Genomic DNA, 25,889 nt, shown 5'->3' on the forward strand with positions numbered 1-25,889 from the left:
TGTGAATTGCAATATTTGGCGAAGTATGTCGAAAAATTTAGACAGTGAAATTTCACGAAACTAAGTGGACTGAGTAAGGTGGTGTTGTGCTTCGTGGCAGTAGTGGTGGAATGCACGGAAAATGTAATTTGCTGAAAAAAAAGCTTGACTGTGTGCATTGAAATAAATGGTCTGATAGCTTGACTGCTGTTCAGAAACAGTCTGATAGCTTGACTCCAGTCAAAAGCAGCCCATCAAAATATTAAAACACACAGCCAGCTCAATCTGCAAAACTGTTCCGCGTATCTGTGAAATGATGCATTACAGCTCGATGAGACCACAGAGAAGCGACACAATTCATAATACGCTGAATAATCAGCAGCTCCGGCGTTTACTTTTAGTAACTACCACGTGACCATGACGCCAGGCGTCAAGTGTGGGTGTGTAAGAACTAGAGTACCTGCACTCATCAGCTGACTCGAAGCTGTGCTAGGCAAAATGTTTCCGCGTTCCAAATAAGGGAAGTGATGCAAATATACACAAGCAAGACCCAGTGGAAAGAAAACAATCGCAGTGCTTGGCATGCGGAAGAACCTTATTGCGCATTAGATTACTGGGGTTCGCCGATTCTGTCTCTGTGACCGTCTGTCTTTAACGTTGGCGACTGCAGCAGCTGAAGCACAACTCCGCGACCCCAAGAGGTAAACCGATGCGGCAGTATATGTCACACTGGCCCAGGCAATTGCAGTGGCCTTTGGTACAGGCTGGCACTATTTAAAGAAAGCTTATGGCTGTTTAAAGTATTGTATAAGGTAGGGGTTCTTTTTACTTTAGGTATATAGAGGCGATTGTAGCAGATCCGTGCTGTACGTCACTGTGGTCAATATCCTGGTATGAAGGTCAGGGGCCTCTGTGACGCTGTTAGAATAGTGTCTGGCCTGGACGAGCTCTGATCCGACACCCGCTAATTGGATTACTTGTATGTAGAATCCTGTGTGGGGGGGTGTCCTGGTCCGGACTGAGAATTAAAATAGGCCCTGGCATTTCAGGTATACACAGGCCCAATCAGTCCATATAGACGCCCAAACAGCCCCCACCAGCCCACTAAATACTGACTTTCTATGGGACCTTATAGCAGCCCCTCTGGCATTTGCCAGAACCCACAGATTGCCAGTCCAGGCCTGGGTGTGTCATGCACGACTGTGACTCAGCTTTGAGAGGTAACAGCTCTGTGCTCCATAACAGTGCTGTGCACCTTTTTTTTTCTGTGCACATCTTTGTTTCTATGGGGAACTTTAGTATGCATGTAACATGTGTTATGGATGTGCAGTGTCGTACTAGTCCACCGGAATAACAGGAAAACTCCCGGTGGGCCCTTTTGCTTCTAACCATCTAGCCTATTTCATGATCATTCTCTATTTCTTTATGGGGGGAAATGCGTAATAATGGAAGAATATAGTAAGTAGATATATAAAAGACTAGGAGAATAAACAGGTGAGGAGAGGAGGAATAATAGTTTGAAAAGTGAGCCCATGGTCTAAAAGTTTTCTGGTGGGCCCCTGGCATCCCAGTCCGACACTGAGCATGTGTATAAACATGCCTTGAACACATAAAACACAGTTGTGTAAATTACAAAATTATAAACAGCGCTTAGTAATGACATTGTTTATAATTGGTGACTAGTGATGCCATTTCTGTTAAATCTCGCTGAAACTTGTGTATTATTATAAATAAGTTGTTAAGTACAGTGTGAGGATGTTAGAATTCACCTTGGAGTTCCATGACCTGTATAAAAGCACTCAGCCTTTTGCTTTTTAATGGTCTTTGAACTCCTTGGTGACTTATAATATCTTTCTATTTTAAAATAGGATATCCATTATTCATTACACATTTTGCAATGTGTTTTCCTGCTAATAGTAGCAATACCTGACTCCTTATTATTAAAGCAGTTGGCTTGTATGGGAAGAGTCTTGGGTTTAGGCAAAGCTGTGGTAACTAAAATTTAGGCATGGTGCCATTTGTTTTTGTTTTGTATTGGGGAAAGGGGGTGTGTGTTATTATCCACGTAGCTCGTTTGAATTAAGCAGTGTTTTTAATATTATTATCCTCCAATACAGAGAGAGATGGCAACCTCTTCTCTCGCACCTTGTGTTGTCAAGTGACAAATTACTGTCCAGATTTAATGGGCTTGCTGTGGCATTATGATCTAGCCCTAGACTTTCCGATGTATATTTTTGTATCAGTGATTTGCATTGTAGCCCATGTGAAGGAAACAAGGAACATTTTGGTAGCTAAGATTTATTTTGAGCGTCCAAAAGTCCCCCATGCCATTGCCTAATACCTACTTCGTATTTTGGCCAGTTTTGTTTGAAAAAGATTTTGTAAAGTGAAGTAAGCTAAAATGCTACAGTGAAACCTAAATTTTACATCCTATATAAATAATATATATATAAAAAAAACCTTTGGAAGCTGGCACTGCGTGTCTTATTGGTTTAAAGTGCCTGGATGCAGTATGCAAACAGTGAGAGAGGTTCCAAAATTAGGCAAGCACTTACAGGTCTTATGTGGAAAAAGATATTGGTGTTTATTCAGCAAAAAAACTGCTAACGTTTCGGCTAGCACTCTAGCCTTTCTCAAAGTGAAGTCATTTTCCACATAAGCCCTGTGAGTGCTTGCCTATTTTTGTATATATATATATATATATATATATATATATATATATATATATATATATATATATATATATATATATATATATATATATATATATATATATATATATATATATATATATATATTATACTTTCCCTGATTTTACACCATTTTTTCTGGTCACCTGGAGAAAATTAAATGGGGATTCTACTCTATTTATTTATGATAATTGTAAGTTACATTTTGAATATTTAAGTAAAATGTGGCTTACAGACTATTTCAAACTCTAGCTCACATTAGAACTCTGAGTTATTATTATGGATGCAGCTGACAAAAATAGGCAGTTCTGACATGTACAGTTGCTGTAAATTCTGAAGGATTTTCCAGCTTTTCAAAACTGTAGTATGATCTAAACAGTCTTGCCAGAAATAGTCGCTTTTGTCAACTTTGAAGTTGCACAAAATATGAGTCACTTTCCATTCGATTGGATGCATTAATTTATTTTATTTTTTTTGCATTTAATTTTTTTCATATTACATATTTGAGTTACTGGCATTTTTAAAGGGGACCAGTCACCTACACATAAAAATCTGTATGTTTAAAATCATTTTAAAATTATACATGAGACTTATACATGAGATTTGCATTGCCAGAAGGCAAATATTGAGACACAGAGTCAAGGAACAGATTACAACAAAAACTGGTGTGTAGAGTCTCTTTTTTTCACTCGCATTTTGTATAATGCCCCATGTGAGATGCTGAATATTGCTGCTGTATACTTGTCACTAATCAAACTGCATCTGACCTGAACTGATCATACATGCTAACGGCTGGTTAAAAATGGCTCACGTTGTTCGCAAAAAGACAGAATGCTATTCACACAAGGGAAGTGATATGGACAGTGTTAAAGTTGTCTTCTTGGCAACACGTTTTCAAGTGTCTCCTTCATTGTCAAAGGGGTAATTCTCCTTAAAGGGATACTGTCATGGGAAAAAACTTTTTTTCAAAATGAACCAGTTAATAGTGCTGCTCCAGCAGAATTCTGCACTGAAATCCATTTCTCAACAGATCAAACAGATTTTTGAATTTTGAAATCTGACATGGAGCTAGAGATATTGTCAATTTCCCAGCTGCCCCTAGTCATGTGACTTTGATATCAAATATCAAAGAAGTAAAAACAACATTATTGCTACAAAAAAGCAGTCGTTTTTGGCTGATGGGCTTTGCCAGCTGGAAAGAGGAAGGTACAGGGCTTTTATCTGCTCCAGGGCTTTTATCTGCTTAATTGATAATGAAATAACGAAGGAATTGCCCACACCTGCCCATAAAATAGCCTTTGAGTCAATTGTCCAATTACTTTTGAGCCCCTGAAATGATGTTAAAAAAAGGCTTTAGTTCCTCACATTTTTATGCAATCTTTTTGTTCAACCCACTGAATTAAAGCTGAAAGTCTGCAGTTCAACTGCATCTGAGTTTCATTTAAAATTCATTGTGGTAATGTACAGAACCAAAATTAGAAAAAAGTTGTCTTGGTCCAAATATTTAAGGACCTAACTATAAATACAGGTATGGGATCTGTTATCCAGAATGCCCTGGACCTGATGTTTTCTGGATAATGTATCTTTCCGTAATTTGGATCTTCATACCATAAGTCAACTAGAAAATCATGTAAACCTTAAGTAAACCCAATAGGCTGGTTTTGCTTCCAATAAGGATTAATTATATCTTAGTTTGGATCAAGTACAATGTACTTTTTTTTTTTTTATTACAAAGATAAAGGAAATCATTTTAAAATTAAAGTCTATGTGACATGGCCTTTCTGTAATTTGCAGCTTTCTGAATAATGGGTTTTGGATAAGGGATTCCATACATGTAATTAAAAAAAAAATTGACATGTCATTTTCTATGCAATCTCTGTATACTTAATTGAATTTTACTTTGTAAAATTAATAAACACATCAAATATGAAAACGGTGCTTTTCTATGAAGGCCAGTTGAATAGTTGATAAAAGTTTACTAGCACTTTAAAGGGGTTCCCACCTTCAAAGACTTTTTTCAGTTCTGTTGGTTTCAGATAGTTCACCAGAAATAAGACCTTTTTTAAAACATTTTCTATTTCTGACCTTCTAAAGCAGCTCTGATGGGAGGGGTTGCCAACTCTGTAACTGTTCTAAATAGGTAAATTTAATTGATAGATTTGTTATCTTTGACCCTGCTGAGCAGAATCCCTGAGTTTCATTAAAAGGCAGATGTTAGAATTGATACAATAGTTGCTAATATTCCACAGATGTGGCCAAGTAATGTATCAACAAAATGTATCACCTAAATGTAGCAAAATATAACAATGAGATGCTCCTGGATCACTGAGCTACCAGACTGAGACACTAGAGAAGAGATCATTTAGGATTAAATTTAACTTAAATTTTTGTAAAATGGTAAAAAATAAAAGATGGAAAGCAGTTGAATAAAGTATTTTTGTTTATGGTGAACAATTTGAAAATAACTCCACTGAAAAAAGTGTTTGGAAGGTAAACAACCCCTTTAAGAAAAAAATGTCTATTTTTATTTACCTGTGAAGTGTATACTCTCCTTTTCATTTTTCTCTTTGGTATAATGCCTGGACAGCTAATTCAGCAACCCCCCCCCCCCCAATATTTCTTTTTTCCTTTTGATGGGTCAATTCTCTTTAGTCCTTAACTGAGAAATCTTAGCGAGAAAATAAATAGATTCCTACTTCCTGGTATTTTTTCTGGTATTTCTTTTCTGGAGTAAGATGTTCAAGGCCATATAAAGTTAGTCAAAGTGACTTCCTTCAGCTATGGGGACAAGAATCCATGAGGAGTAGGCACCCCTGAAGCTGAAGACAGATTTGTTTTAGGCAAAAAAGGGAAACAAGGCTAAAAATATAGTAATAAAGTGGGAACATTTTAGAAACTTTAAAGTATTCTCTTGAGACAGCCTGTCGCATACATATGTTCGAAATCATTTACTTTTGTTATTAAAAGACAGTCTCTAACAGCCAGACACCCAACATCCAAAGACTTTGAGCCAAGTACTATATACTCCTTCCTCTACTGCACTACCCTCTACTGAAAAAACTCACCCCTATCCTCTAAATCAGGGCTCCCAAACCTTTTTTAGTTGTGAACCACATTCAGATGTAAAAGAAATTGGGGAGCAATACAATCATGAATAAATTCCTGAATGCTAAATAAGGGCTGTGATTGGTAGCACCTATGGGAAGTGGCAGCCTACGGGAGGCTCTATTTGGCAGTACATCTGGTTTTTATGCAACCAAAACTTTCCTCCAAGCCTGGAATTTAAAAAAAATAAGCACCTGCTTTGAGGCCACTGGGAGCAACATCCAAGGAATTGGTTGGTTGTGTGGATCACTGCTAAATCATGCCTGCCTCTATCTTCAAAAAAGGACTATTAACAGTACCTTCTGCAAAATAGGTGCCTATTCCCCATGGATTCTTGTCCCCAAGGCTGAAGAAGGTTAAGATCAATCAGTAAGCGGATGAATAAATACAGTGTCACTACTAAATGGAATATAATCTACAACTACCAACTGTCGGGGAAACTTTCTGGTGTAAAGTGCTCCTTGTCAGCACCAAAGAAAAAGTGTTGCATTTCAAAGTAAAAATTATCTACAGTTGTAAAGTGAAGAAATAATGCCCCACCCTAGCATTTTAACTCTTAGCATCCCCACATAGGGCCCCCTGCTTTCTTTCCAGCTGCATTGCTGGCACCTTCTCTACATACAGGGTTGATCAGCTTGGTTGGTAGATCTCTTTGGTCACATCACATCCAGTTTAGGCTCTTGGGCGGTCATTAACACCAGTGGACATATTCCTGCTTGCCTATGACTGCCAGGTAACTGCAGCCACTAGCCCTGCTACACTACTTTGTATGTAGAGGAAATGTTTCAGAGACAAGCAATGTGGTTGGGTGACCCATTGTTTCATCTTATTTTACCCATCCTTTCATGTGTTTCTCTAACTTTCTTTTTTTCCAATTGAAAATTTTATCTAGTATTCCTTCTGCACAAAGTTAATGGGACACTCACAAATGATAGGGGGAGAAGTACACAGCACTAAGTGGTGCAAAAGCCCCTCCCTTAGTGCTTATCCAGCAAGCACTTCTTCCTCTGGTCTGGTTGAAGACTGCACCTACCGTAACTTGCATGTCCAAAGGTGGGAAACACAGACATGCCTCCCCTCTCTTGCTCCTAGTGGCTATATTGATGCCAAATACAGACCGTCCTATATTCATTGGGCAGCCACCAGTCTCTGTGTGCCAAAAGGGAACACAGAGACCTGCAGTAATATTGCAATATAATTGGATTGGGAAGATTTTTTGCAGTTTGCATTGCACTGCCTCAGAGAGTTTAAAATGAACGCTATAGAAAACGTGCAAGGAGCTAATTAAAAGAATTTGGGATAACATTCTTTTTTATGCTTGGAATTCAAAAGGTTAATGAGTTTGTATTGCTTTTATATGCAGTAATCATAACATATAAGAACACAACAACTTAAATATTATATTTATAGATGTTTTTGTATATTACAGGTTAAAATGTCAACTTTACAAGACATTTCACCATCAAGCAGTAACATGCAGGCGTCCAACTTTGCACACGTGATCTTTCAGAATGTGGCTAAAAGTTACCTACCAAATACCCCTCTTGAGTGCCATTACACTCTCACTCAGTATATCCATCCAGACCAAAAAGATTGGGTTGGTATATTTAAGGTAAGAACATGTTTTCTATGTTTATTATGGGGTTTTTTTCTCCAAAAAAACTTGCAATTCGTGATTTGCTTATTATTTGGTCTATCAAACAGATTTAGTGTTAAATTAAGGATGTCTTCTAAGCTGATCTATTTTAGACTTAGGTTAGGTTTCTGTATGGGTCCAGCATGACAAACCCGTGCCTTACCCACAACCTGTTTAACCCCTTTCCCACCCCCAGACCCGTTACCTGACTCTACATGCAAGGTGGTTGTTACTGAGGATCAGAAATGGTCTCCATAAGGCAGACCAAGCAGGTTACAAAAAAATATTTTCCTTGTGGAGGGAGTGGGGCAAATACTCATTAGAGACTGCGCTTTACCTGGGTACCTGTGGACAACTAGCACAGTTAGGTAAACCGGGAAAATCCCACTCAAAATGCAGGTATTCCTTTCATACCCATCTTGATGCTGCACTGAACTTAGATAATTATAATTAAAGTGTTGTCATCGCACGTTTATATTGCAAGGCATGCATCTACAGTGCAGGGTCAAACTGCAAAATTTGTTGTAAGTATTTTCTGTCTGTCTGTCTATCTATCTGTCAGTATTCCAAGGCATTTTGGACCAGGCGGTAGGGATGATGCTGGCTCTGGAGATCAGGCAGAACAGACAAAAGTTCAGTAGCAAGCAATCCAAAGGGTTGAATCGTAGTCAAAATATCCATCACACATTAAAGTAGGCAGTAATCAGAATAGTTTGGAAGTTAGAAACCAGAATATCAACAAATATAGCTCACCTATAAGGGGCAGTGTTATATATATTCTGCCTCCAGTTGGCATGGCTTGAAACGATGATATTATATCAGGATCCAGGGAGCAGTGTCCAAAATGAAATCCTCTGTATAAACAAACCCCTATCTTTCCCCAGTTGTCACCTGTTAGACTTTTAGATAAGGAATATCTCGATCTATAGAGGACTTTCCAGGGGATAAGTGATTTATTTTGCTCTGGAGAAAAAGAATTAGCATTGAACTTTTAATTTCAAATTATGCTCTGATAATGGAAGTAATAAAAAAAAAACTCATTCAGTTGGGCTTATGTAAAAAAAAGCATGCATAAATGCGCGTGAACTTTACTGTGGATATAACAATAAGCACTTCAGAATTAATATTACACTATGAGACACCTTTTGCAAGGCCATTTTTGAAGTCAGCTCAGTTAGAGCATTAAGTGGTCTATGGAAATCTGCAAAAAGAGTGATTCGGAAAAATGATACCATTTTATGTACAGGTACTTTAATAGATTTGTGGGATCTGCTGATACAGTGACCCTTAACAAGGAATATTTGACACTGTATTGAGTTCTGCAGGGAAAGGTACCTGTGTAAATGAAACGTTGGGTACAGTAAACCCCACTTTTAATGAATGCATACAGTTGTTTTACTACAGCACTGGCACTGTTTAAAAGGTCTTTGTTTGGGATCTTTCTTAATGCCATCTGGAGCTCCCCTAAGAGTATTACTCTTTTGGAGAGTAGCCATTGGTTTTCTGGAAGAAAATGTAAGACTCTTAAAATATATGCTTGCCAGAAATCTGTATCCTGGAGTTTGGTCATTCCAAAAAGTCACTAAGCCACTATTTTAATTTAGGCTGGTTTTGTGTTAAGAAGCAAGATTTTCTTGAAACCCTATGCACTTATTAGGACTCTTAATTTAGGAACAGTCAGTGATTTTTTTTTAATGATTTTAAAGGGGTGGTATATCTTTAAGTTAACTTTTAGTATGTTATAGAATTGCCATTTCTAAGCAACTTTTCAATTGGTTTTCATTATTTATTTTTTATAGATTTTAAATGATTTGCCTGCTTTCAGATGGGTGTCACTGACCCTATCTAAAAAAACAAAAAAAACCAAATGCTGTGTAAAGTTACAAATGTATGTTATCGCTATATTTTTTTTTTATTTCTATTTAGGTCCTCTCCTATTCATATTCCAGGCTTTATTCAGATCAGTGCATGGTTGCTAGGATAATTTGGACACTAGAAATTTAGATTTCTAAAACCAGACAGCTGCTTAATAAAATGCTAAATAACTCAAAAACCACAAATAAAAAATAAAAACCAATTGCAAATTGTCTCAGACTATCACTGTTTCCATCATACTAAAAGTTAATTCAAAACAGCCCCTTTAAATTATCTGCAAGACAAAATACTTTTTAAATTGGGTTACACTGTACAGTAAACATGATTCTTTATTTCAATTTTCTTTACCAGTAAGGGAGCTAGCACACGGGCAGAATCGGGGACAATTAGTTGCCTGGCGACTAATCGCCTCTTTTGCGGGGCAACAACCTCCCCTAACTGCCTTCGCTGTGCCTGCCGTCTGCTATAATGGCGAAACGCTAGCGCCAATGCACTCGCATCGCTTCGATTTCCGAAGTTGCCTCACGAGGAAACGGTCTGTGTGCTTGAAGCCTAAGGGCTATTCCACACGGGGAGATAGCCATGCGTTTGCGGTCGCGGTGACAAAGCGCTGCGCCAGTCGCCGCGACCGGCGCAGGCGACAGTTTTGTATGGGCGCCTATGTAAAAACGCCTGTGCTAACCACACGAGGCGATGCGCTTTTCAACAGTCGCCTGAAAATGCCTCGCCAGCGCATCGCCTCGTGTGGTTAGCACAGGCGTTTTTACATAGGCGCCCATACAAAACTGTCGCCTGCGCCGGTCGCGGCGACTGGCGCGGCGCTTTGTCGCCGCGACCGCAAACGCGTGGCTATCTCCCCGTGTGGACTAGCCCTAAAAGGTTAAACAAAACTTCCAGTGACAGTGATTGTATAACTTGCTTCCCCACAAATGGCTATTGTTATCAGAGCTGCACATACACACTCTCATATGGAGCAGATAAAGGATGACAAAATTTTGAAACCCAGCCCAAGATAAAGCAGCGTTTTTTGCAAAGAGTAGTGTGATAAGCACATTGGCATGTGAATAGTTGTATTACAAATGGCAAACTAGGTTTATTTTGTTTATCAGTATCATAGAGAGCCCTGTGTATTTGTAAGTCATATTGTGTCAACAATTTGCTATGCAGCAGGCAGAAAAAAACAATTAGTTTAGGGCAGACACACACTCAGATTCGGGGAGATTAGTTGCCCAGCCATAAATCTCCTCTTCTTCAGTCGACTTATCTCCCCGAACTGCCTTCCCGGCCGCTAGAATGTAAATTGATGGTGGGATGGCACTCAGATTGCTCAGTTTTCTGAAGTCGGTCAAAGTTGCCTCACGAAAAATGAAGAATCCCGCCGTCGATTTCGATTCTAGCCGGCAGGATGGCAGTTCGGGGAGATTAGTCGCCAGAAGAATCTGAGCGTGTGTCTCTGCCCTTAGGTGCACTGATTAAATATAAATAACAGAACCAGTTTGTGATAACAATATTTACATTTGGGTGCATGTAAAGCATTTTGCTTCATAAGAGTAAAGGGGACAAAGTTAGACTTCTTGGTATTGTAATTAAAAAAACAAAACATTGAGTTCTAGAAATGTAGCATGTCATATAGGTCCATTTTCAGGTAAGCTTGCTGTATTAAATTTAAAATGTTTCATCTTGCCTCTAGCTTTTTTATAAGTCTAGTACTTGTATGGGATCTGTTATCCACAAAGCTCTGAATTGCAGAAACCCCTGTCCGCAACACTGATTCTATTTTATCCAAATAATCCAAAATTGTAAAAATGATTTGCTTTTTCTCTGTAATAGTAAAACAATGCCTTGTACTTGATTCCAACTAAGATATAATTAATCCTTATTGGAAGCAAAACCTTTAGGCTTTAGGTATGAAGATCCAAATAACAGAAAGATCTGTGCCTGGAAAACACCAGGTCCTGAGCATTCTGGATAACAGGTCCCAAACCTGTACTTTCCACTAAATCTTAAAACATTTGTTGCTTATGTTAAAATGTGTGCTACCATGGAAACATCCCCAACATACTTTTTCTGCTGGCAGTAAAGTAAATTGCCAGTGGGAAAACATGTCACGCTTTGTTTTCCAAAGTTTTCTCCCAATTTCTTTTATTAATCTCTGGGAAATTTGTCGCCAACTATAAGGCAGGTTTAATCGTGGGTAACAAATCTACATGTGTGCTGTTCGCATAAAGGGGGTGTTTGCTCCAAGAAACCCATCATATGTTTAATTATGGATTCCTGAACACACATTTCCCCAGTAGTTTGAATTTTGTTTTACTTTTTATTGCATTTAGCGACATTTTCTTGACTGTATGGAATTTTTTTCCCTCAGAAAGTGTAGGTTGCTCTTAACTGATTATAGGGGAGCTATAAACTATAGGAAGACTAGCTACTGTTATTATGTATCCTTGGAAGTATTTGGTGTAATTAATGTCTTTTTTTTTAATTAAATCTGACCCATGCCTGGATTAAATCATCACCAAGTCTGCAGGTTTCTGTACTGCATTGCCATTATCTGCAAATGGGAGGTGATTCTCGCTGTTTAAATCCCAATTAATTTAATTACTGTTAAATTTGTTAAAGATCTATTTGGAGACCAGAGAGGACCAAAGAATTTATAGACATTGGGGCTCATTTATCAACACTGGGAAATTTGCCCATGGGCAGTTACCTATAGCAACCTATTCGTGATTAGCTTTTTAAAGCCAGCTGCAAGTAAAACAACGAATGCAGCAATTTGATTGGTTGCCATGGTTTACTGCCCATTGGCAAATTTGCCCAGTGTTGATAAATAACCCTCATTATATTTTAAGCCAATACTCTTTTAAAAAGTTGTTCTCCTTACAAAACATACAAGGAGAAATAAGGTTGGATTGGAGTTTGTCTTCGTCCCATATTTCCTGTATGGAAATTATTTTTTCTGTGAAAGTTTCGGCAGGTTAAGTTGTTTATATTCCATTGTTTGACTGTGTATAATCAGGCAACCAATTCGCAAAGTTGCAAAATTACAAAATTAGCAAGCGATGAGTTAATATTAAAGCATTGGAAGTCTATGGCGGGACTTCACCATTGCATACAATCTTTTGTGTGTTCTTTTGATGTTTAAATACAGATTCTCAAATGTAAAACATTCCCCCCCCCCCCGTGGCTAGTTTCATTACTGCTTAAAAATATCTCATGTTTACCAGTTGTTCTGTATGACAACCAATTTCAATTGCGTTCAGCATTGATTTAAGGACACACACAGATGTGTTTAAATAAAAATGTTTTGACTGCCTTGTGTTTGTCACTTTAGGGTAAAATTATATGATAGATTTTGATCAGATTTTGTAGGTCAGATCTTCTGATCTTGCCTTGCAACACCATGCAATAGCCCAAGATTTGTACATCAGATGAAGTCAGATGGTGTAGCTTGTTTATGTATCTACAGCTGACAGTCCATGTATTTCAATGGAAAAAAAAGTTGGTCAGACACCATCCGATTTAATCTCATAGGATGAAGACACAGTATGCAGCGTTAGCATTTGACAGGGGTGTTGTCAGATGAAAAAATTTCCATGCAGTTGACACATCAAATTTTTTAATCGGTCCCATTATATTTTGACCAACATGACTACAATCCGACTTGTTGAATGTTTTTACTGTGAATATTTCACACAGTACAGTACAGTACTCTTCCTATTTTTACTTCTGAGAAACCTAGCCTGTCTGAGATGCCCTTTTTAGCCTTGTAATTAGGTAATAGTGTAACTGCTGTTCCCAGGGTTCCCCTTTGGTTCGACTCGATGGTTCCCGTTTCTCCTTGGGCAGAAATTTGCAATATTAAGGTCTGAAAGGGCCAGCGCTAGAAAGCTCGGGGAGACAAGAATGCAGCATTAGTGTTAGTCCACACGAAGAGATTCGGGGAGATTTAGTCGCCTGGCGACAAATTGACTCTACTTCTGGGCGACAATCTCCCCGAACTGCCTTCGTGTGTCTTCCCATCCGCTATAATGATAAGTCGCCTGCGCTAAAGCACACACGGTGCTTAGTTTTCCGATGTCGCCCGAAGTTTCCTCGTGTTTCCTAAGTGTAGTGGGTTGTTGGTTGTTGTAGTATCACACCTTCCCAAAACTTACTAAAGGGTGTCAGATTACATCTTATAATCACTACGTGTTTGCTTAGGGTAAGGCCACACTGGGCGTTTTGGGGAGATTTGGTCCCTCACTCTGTGCCGGCTAAAATGAAAAAACACCGGCGCTAATCACACGACGCGATTCGTTTTCCAAGTCGCAAAAGTTTCCTGCAACTTCGGGCGACTTCGGAAAAAGAACCGCCGCATATGCTTTGCGCCGGCATTTTTACATTTTAGTCGGGTCAGAGTGAGGGAAGGCGTTTGGGGAGATTGGTCGCCGCAAAGACAAGGCGATTAGCCGCCAAGCAACTAAATCTCCCCAAAACGCCCAGTGTGGCCTTACCCTAGGTTGGGTACTTACAAGTGTTTAAGCTTTAAATCCCATTCATCAGAATAGTCATGATGAAATTCTCAGTGTTTACTCCATGCTGTTAAGAGATGTAGAGCACAGATAATAGTGTAAAACCTTTTATTACGTATATGTAAAAACATCAATTTCACTCACATTTGAGAAGTTTAAAAAGGCTCATCAAATCTCCTCTTTCCCTGTAATGTCCGTGTTACTGTGCAAGTTGGTTTAATGGAGTGTTACAGCTGGTGGAAGCAACGTGGGTCGGAGACGAAACCATTACATAAAATAAAATTATTTTTTATATTTATATATGAAAATAACAATAGCAATATCCTTGCTATTGATAATTTGTTACTATTTTACACATTACATAGTTCAGTATGTAATCAGTATTTCTATTTTTCAGGTTGGTTGGAGCACTCCTCGGGATTATTTTACGTTTCTATGGTCACCCATGCCAGAAAAATATGTGGCAGAGTCCACTTGTAACTGTGTGCTGACTTTTCAAGGTGAGAATTATTAACTTTATCCTTCTTAGTCTTGTGGGCAGAGACTGTTTCTCACAGTCATTAGCTTAGTATTATTCTTTGATTGTTGTGATTTATAGTATAAATACATGGGTATCTGGAAGGTCGAACTTTTGGTGAGTCAGTATTTTAAAGTAAGCTACACCATCAGGACAACGAAACTCCTCTTCAAACAACTAGATGAAAAGATAATTTAAAAGCTCAAGTAATGTGATGGATACAAGAAAATTCCAATTTTACTAAACATCCCTTGGAGTACAGTTTAATCAAGAAAAGTGTATGGCACAGCTTTAATCTGCCTTTTGGCCTTTTACCAAACGTGAATGCCTGTGCAAGAGGTTGGACTAGTGAGGGTGGCCACCAAGAGACCTATGACAGCTTAGAACAAGTTTCAATCCTTAGTGGCTGAGACTATGCAGGCCCGGACTGGCAATCTGTGGGTTCTGGCAAATGCCAGAGAAAGTCAGTATTTAGTGGGCTGGTGGGGGCTGTTTGGGCCTCTGTGTGGGCTGAGTGGGCCTCTGTGTACCTGAAATGCCAGGGCCTATTTTAATTCTCAGTCCAGGCCTGAGACTATGCATATGTCGGCTGTTGTGTTTCACCAGACACATTTTACATCAAAAAGAAAACTGTGTATCATCATAAACACACTAGTCATAATGTATATGAGCTGTGGCTTATTGGCAAGGCACACTCCCAAGCAGTGTGACTCCCGGGTTAGCTGCTGCAACCAAAAAACAGAATCGGTAACGGCCCAATGATGATACCAGAAAGCCACCAATCAAATCAAGCATTGTCCTATCTTAAAGGCCCAAGGAGTTGTTGGTGTGACATTAACTGATAGACAAGTCTGTTTCCAGTCAACTATTTATTTTAGTAATAAACCTTATCTTCCCCTTCTCAACTTGCACCCAACTCTGCCCCAAAGAGCCTGTGCTATATGGTCTGACTTATATTTGACTTCTCTCGTGCTGCTCTTAATATGCTATATTTTTTTCTAACAAAAACATGCATACCATAGAACATTTGCGATCAAAAATTTGTAAACCCTTTGAATATGTTATGTGAGAAAACTGAATCAATAAATTTCAAAACCGGATTAGGTGAGGTGTTATGCATGTGAAGTACAGATGCTGTTTTTTTTATATATTAACAATCACTAGCTTTGACAGCCATCTTATCATTTCTCTATGGAGCTTACTGCCCACTGTTTATTCTATATGTTTAGAGCTCATTTATGGGCACAAGGGGCCGAAATTATTGTTACATGTATTCTCCATACAGAGCTGAATGCTGTCAGGGTTTAACAGAAAAAAAGAGAACAGGTTGATTTGTGCCTGTTTTTTTTATTATGTTTTTCACCCACTTCTCTCTTAAAGCAACCAGAAAATATGCATGATTTATAAAACCATCAGAATCCCAAAACAAAATATTGAAAACCTATTGCTCTGAAGTGTAGCTTGAGACTGCAAGAACATTGACTGTATTTATATATTCATGTAATGGCAAGTATTCAAATATGGTTTTTCTGAAAAGCCACAGACCAAAGGTTTAATTTAAAATGTGCTGTTGATAGAAAAACTCTTTTTGTGTTTAAATAGCTGTACCTTAATAGCTATTCTCTTTTGGATTGTTATGTAGGTTTGTAGTATATAAATATCCAAAGTACTCCAAAAGAAAGTGTTACACTTTAACTGCATCTCAGAGTAAATATTTGTGGTTTTACAAACCAAAGTACTCCGTTGCTTAATTTGTAAAGTTAGGGATTAAGGTTATGTTATGTAACTTTGTTTTCCAGTTTTTATATCGAGTGTTATAATGATTTGATGGATCTTCTGCGTAGCATCTGTGCCTGTATGTGCACCTGATGCTACATGTGTATCAACACTACATGAATAACATCATGTGGGGAGGACATCAAAATATCATTTGTATAAAATTATATGAAGAGTTGATCTTGCATGTATTTCACATATTCCAAGTGCATAACTAACTGTGTGTGTACATAATATATCTATATATATATATATATATATATATATATATATATATATATATATATATATATATATATATATATATATATATATATATATATATATGCATTCACAAAGTACCTGCACTCCTTCCTTTTTGGTCAACGTGGGTGCTTGGTCAATCAGAGTATATACAATGTTCAAAGTGGACCAGCACACCAAAATCTTCAATCAAAAGAGGTTTATTTCAACATCACTCATGTGTCCAACGTTTCGGCCCACATCCTTGATGAAGGCCCTAATGTGGGCCGAAACGTTGGACACATGAGTGATGTTGACATAAACCTCTTTTGATTGAAGATTTTGGTGTGCTGGTCCACTTTGAACATTATATTCCTGAAGAAGGCTCGAGTGTTAGAGCCGAAACGGCGGAATAAAAACCACTTTTTTTTTGCACAAATCAAGTCCTGTGAGTGCGTTTTTTTGGTTGCGCTATATATATATATATATATATATATATATATATATATATATATATATATATATATATATAGATATATATAGATATATATAGATATATATAGATATATATAGATATATATAGATATATATAGATATATATAGATATATATAGATATATATAGATATATATAGATATATATAGATATATATAGATATATATATATATATATATAATATTAGATTGTGACAGAGAGTCTGGGGCCCTAAGGCCGGGTCAGACAAAAGGATGCAATTTGCCGGTAACAAGGGGCAAGGCTTTCTAAAGCACTGGGACAGGGTTTGGGGCATATCTTGGACTTGTTAGGGGTGTAACTGCTTGTGATCATTTGTGCTATTAACGCATGTGTGCGGTGGTGTTTTTTAAATTACTTTGGTGGTGAGACTTGGTGGTATAATCCTGCTTGGTTTGAACTAGGCTCTGGTTTTCGCACTTCATAAAAATAGAATTCTTAAAAATGTATTTTTCTTTTCTGATACCTACCCCTTTGGTACCTTTCTGATTAAACCAGGGAGTTGTGTTAGTTTAGGGGGAAAACAAAATTATATTTTATCGCAGCCACACAAAAGAAAACAGCAGCACAACAAATAGGAATCTTGTAAAGAGCTTTAAGATTATGTAAAAATGTTCACAGTTGTTATAGACCACCAAGGTATATACAACTAATATACTTTATTTTGTTGTTTAGGATACTATCTTCCAAATGATGATGGTGAGTTTTACCAGTTTTGCTATGTAACAAGCAAAGGAGAAATCCGTGGTGCAAGCACACCTTTCCAGTTTCGGGCATCTTCTCCGATAGATGAACTCTTGACCATGGAAGATGAGGGGCATTCAGACATGTTGGTTGTAACTACTAAAGCTGGGCTTCTTGAGGTATGGTAGTATTTGTATTTACTTTTACTGTAAAACAAACAAACAGTTCAGTGTAAAAATGAAACTGAAAATATACTTAACTGACATATTGGTGCACAGTCATTTGCCATGTCCACTTATTTTCTTCTTTCCTGGAGCTGCTTTTCTCAGCATGCTGTTAAAGCCACAGGTTACATAGGATGTGGGGGTCGAGAAAAACTTAGCCCACACTTGACCCGAGCCTTCCGACTCCCACCTGCTCCCCTCTGTAAACCCACATTGCCCTGCTGATGATGTCACAAAAGGTGGCGGGGCAGGCACACCCGTATAACACCAGAATGTGAAAGCTGGCAGTGTAAGGTAACTGATAAGTAGTGTGCCAAGGTCGACCCAAACCCATCTGACCCCTGGATAAACCCACGGGTATGGGGCCGGCCTGCACATCATTAACAGGATGTTCTTGGAACTTACTTTGTAGGTGCTGAAAAACACTACCCTTGAAGTGATTCAATTTCTTATGAGCTAATCATGTTTTTATTTTAAGATGTCACTTGGGAAATATGAATGCTTAAAGCCCTTCTTTCACTAGCTGCTTTTCACCTTTTCTAGGTAAAAATTGAAAAAGCCATGAAAGAAAAGGAAGAGCTTGTAAAAATAACAACTGTGCTCGAAAAGGAAGTGCTACAGTTGAGGGATCATGTGGAAAGCTTAGAAGGCGCACTTCTACGGGAGCAAAAGAGATCTGAGCAGCTTACGTCAGAGCGAGAGGTAAATATTTAGAATTGTCAGCTGTAAACCTATCTTACGTAACATTGGAAGCTTCCTATGTAGATGTCATGCCGTGACCTATTTATCTGATTATCCAATGTTTTAGCACTTATTGCCAATAAACCCAGGGCCGGGCCAAGGTATTTTGGCACCCTAGGCAAGGGCATCAATCAGTGCCTGCCCTGCACCCAGTCCTGTATTACCATTTCCTACCTTACTATTCATATTGCCCTCTGTACCTGTGCCAACGGCAGTCAATCCCTCAGATTGCCCCCAAGGCCTCAATCTGTACCTGTGCCATCACATAGCAAAACATCTATCATATTGCCCCTAATCATCTGTTTACCTGTGCAAGTAGCAGCCAAGATATTGCCCACAAATATATACCTGTGCCACTGGCTGCCCAGAGGGAGGTGGGGAGTGCTTCTGCCTGCAGTACAAATCACGGGCAAGAGGGGGGTTGGAACGGGTGGTTGATAAAATTGAAGAACTATTAAAGGTCAAGCAAATCAGGGTTTAAAAAAGTAAAAAAAAAAATACCCCTTAAAAATGCCCCCCCCCATGATTCCTGTATGTTACATGCATACCTTTTGCATGATTCAAATCTCAGCATTAACAAATTCTGGTGCTGCAATATTGAAGCCTGTCCTATATAGTGGCATTTTCTACTATGAACTGTGCATGCACTAGGCTTGTAGGCACACAGACAGCCTGGACACCAGCATTGCTTAGGTGAGAAAAATGTGTTTGCATGGTGAAATGCAACGTAAAACTCTACAGCTGAAGCATATCTTTTGGGGCCAAGGGAGAAAGCTGATCAGATTCCCAAACTGTAGGTTGGGGTTCACCATTGTATTATTCAACTGAGTAGGGATCCATGATCACAAGACAAGAAATTCAGAGAATGCCATTTATTAAACAACAACTTCATGCTTCTTCCTAATCATTCCCTTTAACTGCTTATTCTTGCAAAAGTAATTGTAAGAAATAGACCAGATTTGACCACGGGCAACAAATTTTATCATATGCCATTAAACTAAGGGAAATTGTAGTGCAGCAACAGTAGAGTAGTAGTAGAGGGAGGTTAACTTGCTTTGCTATAGGCACGTAAGCAATCTTGATTGCAAACATAAGTGTTTTTTTTTTTTTTAAATCCAGAATAATTTGATATAGTAGTTGAATGACACGGCACCTTTTTGGCTTAAGTCCTTTATAGCAAATTGCTAGCAGTTTGCCACTGTCTAAGTAAGTTGTACTTTTAGTATGTGTTGCTTCTCTTTGAAGCTCTGTTAGAACTTGAATGGGATGCTGACAGGCAATATAGTTCAAGGTGAAGGAGGTTTGCATGTAAAGAGCACAGGTTAATTCTATTAACCTCCTGCCACTTTGGCTTTTATGTTGTAAAACAATTCGAAAGCTTTCACGTTTTAGTACAAAACTTGGATCAAAACAGTTTCCAGATGTGTTGCAGTAGGTAAATATCTGCCAGTAGATCAACCCAAATCAGCATATTGCAGTCCACCTATTCTTTATTTGATTGGAACAGCCATGTTTTGCACAGATCTCTGTATTCAGAGTGTACATAAATAGACTGCCTGGGGGAAAATCATTCTCAGTCTTTCCATATAATCTTTAATAAAGTTGCTTATTTACCTGAGATCTGTTGATTAGATTTTTGGCACTGATCTAGCCAGCAGCATGGACACCCAGCTCTTGCAAGAAGCTGCATTTCATGTATAGTATAGTGTCCTGGTGCAAGCAGGATATCACCAGTATTGACCCGGAGAACACTGTAGGCTACAGAATGCTTGCTGCATTTGGCACACAATGGGGCAAAATTTGTTGTTTGCAGCATACTGCAGTGGTAAAATAAAAACCTGTATTCACTGAAGTCTCCCATATATTGACTGGACGTTCACATGCAGATTGCACTGTAGGCAACAAGCTATTTTTTATTCATTGATGTGTGTTTCTTTAAGGGGTTGTTCACCTTAGAGTTAATTGTTAGTATGATGTAGAGGGTGATATTCTGAAATATTGGTTTTCATTTTTTTTATTATTTGTGGTTTTAAGTTATATAGCTTTTTATTAAGTAGCTTTCCAGTTTGCAATTTCAGCAATCTGGTTGCCAGGGTCCAAATTACCCTAGCAACCATATTATTTGAATAAAATATGGAATATGTATAGGAGAGGGTCTGAACAGAAAAATGAGTAATACAAAGTAGCAATAACAGTAAATTTGCAGCCTTACAGAGCATTTGGTTTTTAGTTAGTCAGTGACCCCCATTTAAAAGCTGGAAAGAGTCACAAAAAGGCAAATAATTAATAATTAATTATAAATTATTTATACTAATAATTAATAAAAAAACAATAAAAAAATAAATAATGAAGACCAATTGAAAAGTTGCTTGAAATGGGCCATTCTATAACATGCTAAAAGTGAACCACCCCTTTAATCTGGCAGTCCCATCAGAGTACTCTTCCAGTTTCTTTCCAGTCTTCCCTTGCTTTACAAAATCAGTAAATTCTCCCAATATGATAGAAATGTAATTCAATGTCACACTCATTATACCATTGTTTCTATAATGCTATCATTGACCCATGTTTCGAGTAGGAGATAGACTGAGGCAACATTGCATGCACAGTTGTCTTCACTTGCATAGCTTTTGCAGCAATGTAGAGCAGAGGAATAAAACTGTATAAGATAATATTTTATATGTGCACTCCATTATCTTGACATCTGGAAATGAACAACTAATATAATCCATGCAGTATCAAAGCATTATGGCTCAGAACTAAGAAGTTAATGATTCATTAGATTTGTTGTTTTATAATAGTACAGATATGGGACCTGTTATCCAGAATCCTCGGGACCTGGGGTTTTCCGGATAACAGATCTTTCTGTAATTTGGATCTTCATAACTTAAGTCTACTAAAAAATCATGTAAACATTAAATAAACCCAGCAGGCTGGTTTTGCTTCCAATAAGATTCATTATATCTTCGTATGTCTCAATTACAATGTACTGTTTTATTATTACAGTAAAAAAGGAAATCATTTTATAAAATTTGGATTATTTAGGTGAAAATGGAGCCTATGGGAGACAGTCATTCTGTAATTCGGAACTTTCTGGATAATGGGTTTCCTGATAAAGGATCCCATACCTGCACTGAGAAATGATCTGAGCACAGAACAATATATTTACCATAAAATCCAGCTACTTCTTCTCAAGCAGTTCTCTTTCTGTTGCCATTATAGCAAGTAGTCTTTGCAATTTTTCCATGCTGTCTTGTTTAAATGAATACTTCTTAATATACTTGATGGTAACTACGCTAGCATTAAATCTTATTCTTAATATTTTTTTCTAGTAGCCTTAAAGCTTGGCACTCCAAATTAAAGAAATGCCATTTATGTAGAAATCCCAGTGCCATAAGTTTTATATAATAGATACTCGCCTGTATTGCTTTTTAAGGGTCCAGGATATTTGCATCTACTTTGTTGTTCATGCTATACAATGAGGAAGCTGCCAGAGCAAAGTGGTGAATACGCTATAGAATCTTTTTAATGCCAAGGGTTGGAATCCATTATCCGGAAACCCGTTATCCAGAAAGCTCCAAATTACTGGAAGTTTGTCTCCCATAGATTCTATTTTAACCAATTAACCAAATTTTTAAAAATATTTCCATTTTCTCTGTAATAATAAAACCATACCTTGTACTTGATCCAAACCAAGATATATATAATCAATCCTTATTAGAAGCAAAATAAACCTATTCGTTTTGTTTTATGTTTAAATGATTTAAATGATTTAAATGTCCCACACCTGTATACATTTTTTAAATGGAAAGAATTATTTTAAACCAATGATACTATTAAATATTATTCCAGTTTGGAGCTTGCTGCATGTGATCTATTCATTTTCATAAAAACTCTTTAAATATTCTGCATCAATTGGTATGTACAATATGTGTCATTTTTTTGTCGGCACATTTTCATGGGCATCTTGATCTGAAGTAACTCTGATTGTGCAGCTCTGTTTTTCAGATTTTTACAGGAGTTTTGTCTCTTGGTATTCTAGGCTGTGTTGATACTGTTTATAGTGCAACCTTTAGGGTTTCTGGCCCTCCTTCATAGCCATATAATCGTGCTTTAGGCTTAGTCCACACTAGGCGATTCGGGGAGATTTAGCGCCCTGGTGACTAATTGCCTCTTCTTTGAGGCGACTAATCTCCCCGAACCGCTTCCTCTTCTCCTGAGCCGGCTGTAATGAGAGTCGCCTGCATTATGACACACGCGGCGCTTCGTTTTCCGAAGTTGCCTCACGAGGAAACTTCGAGTAACTTTGGAAAACGAAGCGCCACGTGTGTCATAACGCAGGCGACTCTCATTACAGCCGGCTCAGGAGAAGAGGAAGCGGTTCAGGGAGATTAGTCGCCTCAAAGAAGAGGCAATTAGTCGCCAGGGCGCTAAATCCCCCCGAATCGCCTGGTGTGGACTAAGCCTTAGGCAGAGGAAACATGAATACTGAACACAACCCCATCCTGCATTTTTATTCAGCTTCCAAAGCTTTTATTTCCCCTGACAGTCGTCCAGACAAATGAGCCCTTTTATTCTTTTATTCTCTAGTTTCCTTAATATTGAATTATTGTTTTGGTTAAAACAAGTGATATTGGGAGAAAATGACCAAGTTTATAAATTATTTTTTTTCTGGTTTGCATTTATAATAGTATAGAATTTGGCATATCTTTTTTTTTTTTTTTTTTTTAATTAAATCTTATTTTTTTAATGTTCTTGATTTGGAGCTGTTTAGCCTACACAGTTAATGAATCTTTACCCACCCCCTATCATTGCAGTTGTGATGATCATGTTGAAAGGTGGATATAAAACCAGTTACAGTTTATAGTGCTCTGCTGCCCCCTTGTGTTCTCAATATGTGGATTCTCGGCAGACTTGTACCTCAGTAAAGAAACATGCTGAAGAAATGTTTGCCAAAAATGTGCATTGCCCCAAAATATACATATTGTACATAAAAAAGTGATTATAACTTATTTTATAATTTATTTAATGGAATAAACTTGTCAAACAATACATTAAACATTTCTTTTATAAATAGCCAAAATGATAATGGGGGCAATGAAGTGTGAACAGAGAACAAAAGTCCAAAGTTTGGTATCTAGTAGAAAGGCAACCGTACATTTAGAGTTGTCTCAAAGTGAGCATATTTCTCTAATGTAAAACTCAGCTGGGCACAATTTTATATTAGCATATATAACTGGAGTTAATTTTGGACCCTATCTTTCGATCATGTTTTGCTAGCCAGAGTGGTAGGCAGCGTACCCTTTGCCAAGAGGGGAGGAATTTGAGAGACCAAGATAGGTTTTTTTTTTTTTTTTTGTAAAGCAAAATAGACCCATGTAGTGGAACTTTTGGTTCATTCGTCAAATTGGTTTGCCATTGAATTAAACTTGTTTTTGCTGCGGGAAGGAAAAAGTGTAAGTTTGGTTTGAAGACATGTTACTTTGTATGTATCTGCTCTACCCCCTGGATGCTTGTAAAAGTTCCTTTCTTAATTACTACAGCTCTGAGCATGATTTTCACAATTAATGAGTAAACACAGCTCCTCATTATATTTTATTGTACTTGAATACTTGGATGTCGTCCAGTGCTGTTTCAAGAAGTATGGAGCACTGCAGGTTAGTCTGACCCTTTCCCTGCCAGATGTGCTTCAGAATGTGTATCGCTAGCTCTGCCATTTATTCTTTTTTAAGAGATGCATCCATATGCTGGTTGGCATTAAATACATGAAATTAATTCATAACAAACATATTTGACATGCATATTCTGTTTGCATTGCATCCTAAATCTTGCATCATTATATATTAAACAGGCAATATATCCCATTATTCTGCATGAGTGTAATGAATATGGCGTGTGAGGAACGTAATTTTTGTCTATTTTTTTAACCGTCTAAAACTTGTTGTTTTTGCTATTTCTAAAGCTAAACAGGGCAACCAGGGAATTTGAAACTACTCCATGTTTGGTCCTTGTGGTGTTGATCATTACATTTCCAGTGCATAGATAATTCCCCTACACAATGGGCTCATGCTAACAAAATAGTCACAACAATGGGGGAAGAGAGGCTTTTGCATAATGGTAATTTATTTATCTGCGTCACAAAGATCAAACATGAAGAAACTTCAGTTTGCTTATTTGCCCTGTTTAGCTCAATAAACAACAAAATCCATAAATTTCTTCATGTTAAAAAAAAAAAATAGGCAAAAAGTATTTTCAGCAGAAGCCTATTCACTGAAATTAAACCTAGTAGCTGGAAAATGTACCAGAGAATCTTTCTTTCTCGTCTTTCTTAACTGTGGGATTATTCTAAGATATGGTATATATGGTGTTTCTGTAAATGATTGTTTCCAGTAAGAGATAGTATTTGTATAAGTCATTGCAGAGAAACCCTCATCTACTCATAAAACAGTAGCTGTTACTAGTATACAGCGGTCAATGATAGGAAAAAGCAACTAACTGAAGCCAGATTTATCCAGCTTGTAGATATCAGAGTTTTAGATTTAAGCCATAAGTGGTTATTATCAAAGAACAAAGATTATGGAACAGGACACTAGTACAGAATTGCTGTGTTGTAGAAGAAGCTCAAGGTTAAAGGCCATTCTGTTATTAGAATGTAGAATGTTTGCACAGAACAAGGAATACATCTGTTGTCTCATGTCACAAGTATAGTGCAAGGCCAAGCAAGACACATCGTCTCAGAAACTACAGCATAGATACCATTCTGGACACTGTGCTGACACAGTAGTTACACCTTATTTGGCTATTGTACTGAGACTGTGAGTCTGTCCCTAATATGGAAATAATGACACAGTTACAAATATGGCAGCCCCCTCATAGAGAAACACAGGGGTAAGAAAGGTAATGTAAAAGCATCAGGCAAATACTTTTATGGCAAAATTAAAAATAACATTCAAAAATAATGTTATGATAGATATAAAAAAAGGTTATTTTCTGATGTAAGTATCTCTTTAATTATAAAATGTATTTAACAGAGAAAACTATCAAATTTCAGTGCAATTGATGTGAGGCCATTGTGGTTGTATTTTGTAGGCAAAAAAAAAAAAAGGTGGTATCCTATGTATTCCTTGAGTCCTGCTGTATTTCTTATCAGAAGTTTTGTTTTATTTTTCATTGTATTTTTGTTTTTTGTAAACACTTTTTTTATCTAGCTATGCATGCCTTTATATTAGTGTTATCTGACTTTTCTTTTGTGACAGGAACTGTTTAATGCATCAGAAATCTTAAGAACTGAAAGTGATGAAGCAAAGAGAATATATAAGGACATGTCAGCTAAACTTATTCAGCTAGAAGAAGATATCATATCCGTGACACAGAAGGCTATTGCAAAAGAAACTGAATTGGACAGGTAACTTCTGAAGAT

The 25,889-nt window shown here is 37.6% G+C and overlaps 1 protein-coding gene across 4 annotated transcripts in view; it reads left to right on the top strand.

Annotated features, from left to right (window-relative positions):
• The first annotated feature begins 412 nt into the window (after positions 1-412).
• tax1bp1.S (Tax1 binding protein 1 S homeolog) overlaps positions 413-25,889 on the top strand; it is a 49,001-nt gene continuing 23,524 nt past the window's right edge. The window contains exons 1-6 of one of the 4 annotated variants that reach the window (XM_041567130.1): positions 413-680; positions 7,204-7,386; positions 14,194-14,296; positions 17,499-17,686; positions 18,275-18,433; positions 25,726-25,874. In XM_041567130.1, the coding sequence (XP_041423064.1) occupies positions 7,210-7,386; positions 14,194-14,296; positions 17,499-17,686; positions 18,275-18,433; positions 25,726-25,874 (776 nt within the window). In that variant the 5' untranslated portion in view covers positions 413-680; positions 7,204-7,209. 4 annotated transcript variants of the gene reach the window in all.

Source organism: Xenopus laevis, chromosome 6S (assembly GCF_017654675.1).
Source record: "Xenopus laevis strain J_2021 chromosome 6S, Xenopus_laevis_v10.1, whole genome shotgun sequence".
Taxonomy (NCBI): domain Eukaryota; kingdom Metazoa; phylum Chordata; class Amphibia; order Anura; family Pipidae; genus Xenopus; species Xenopus laevis.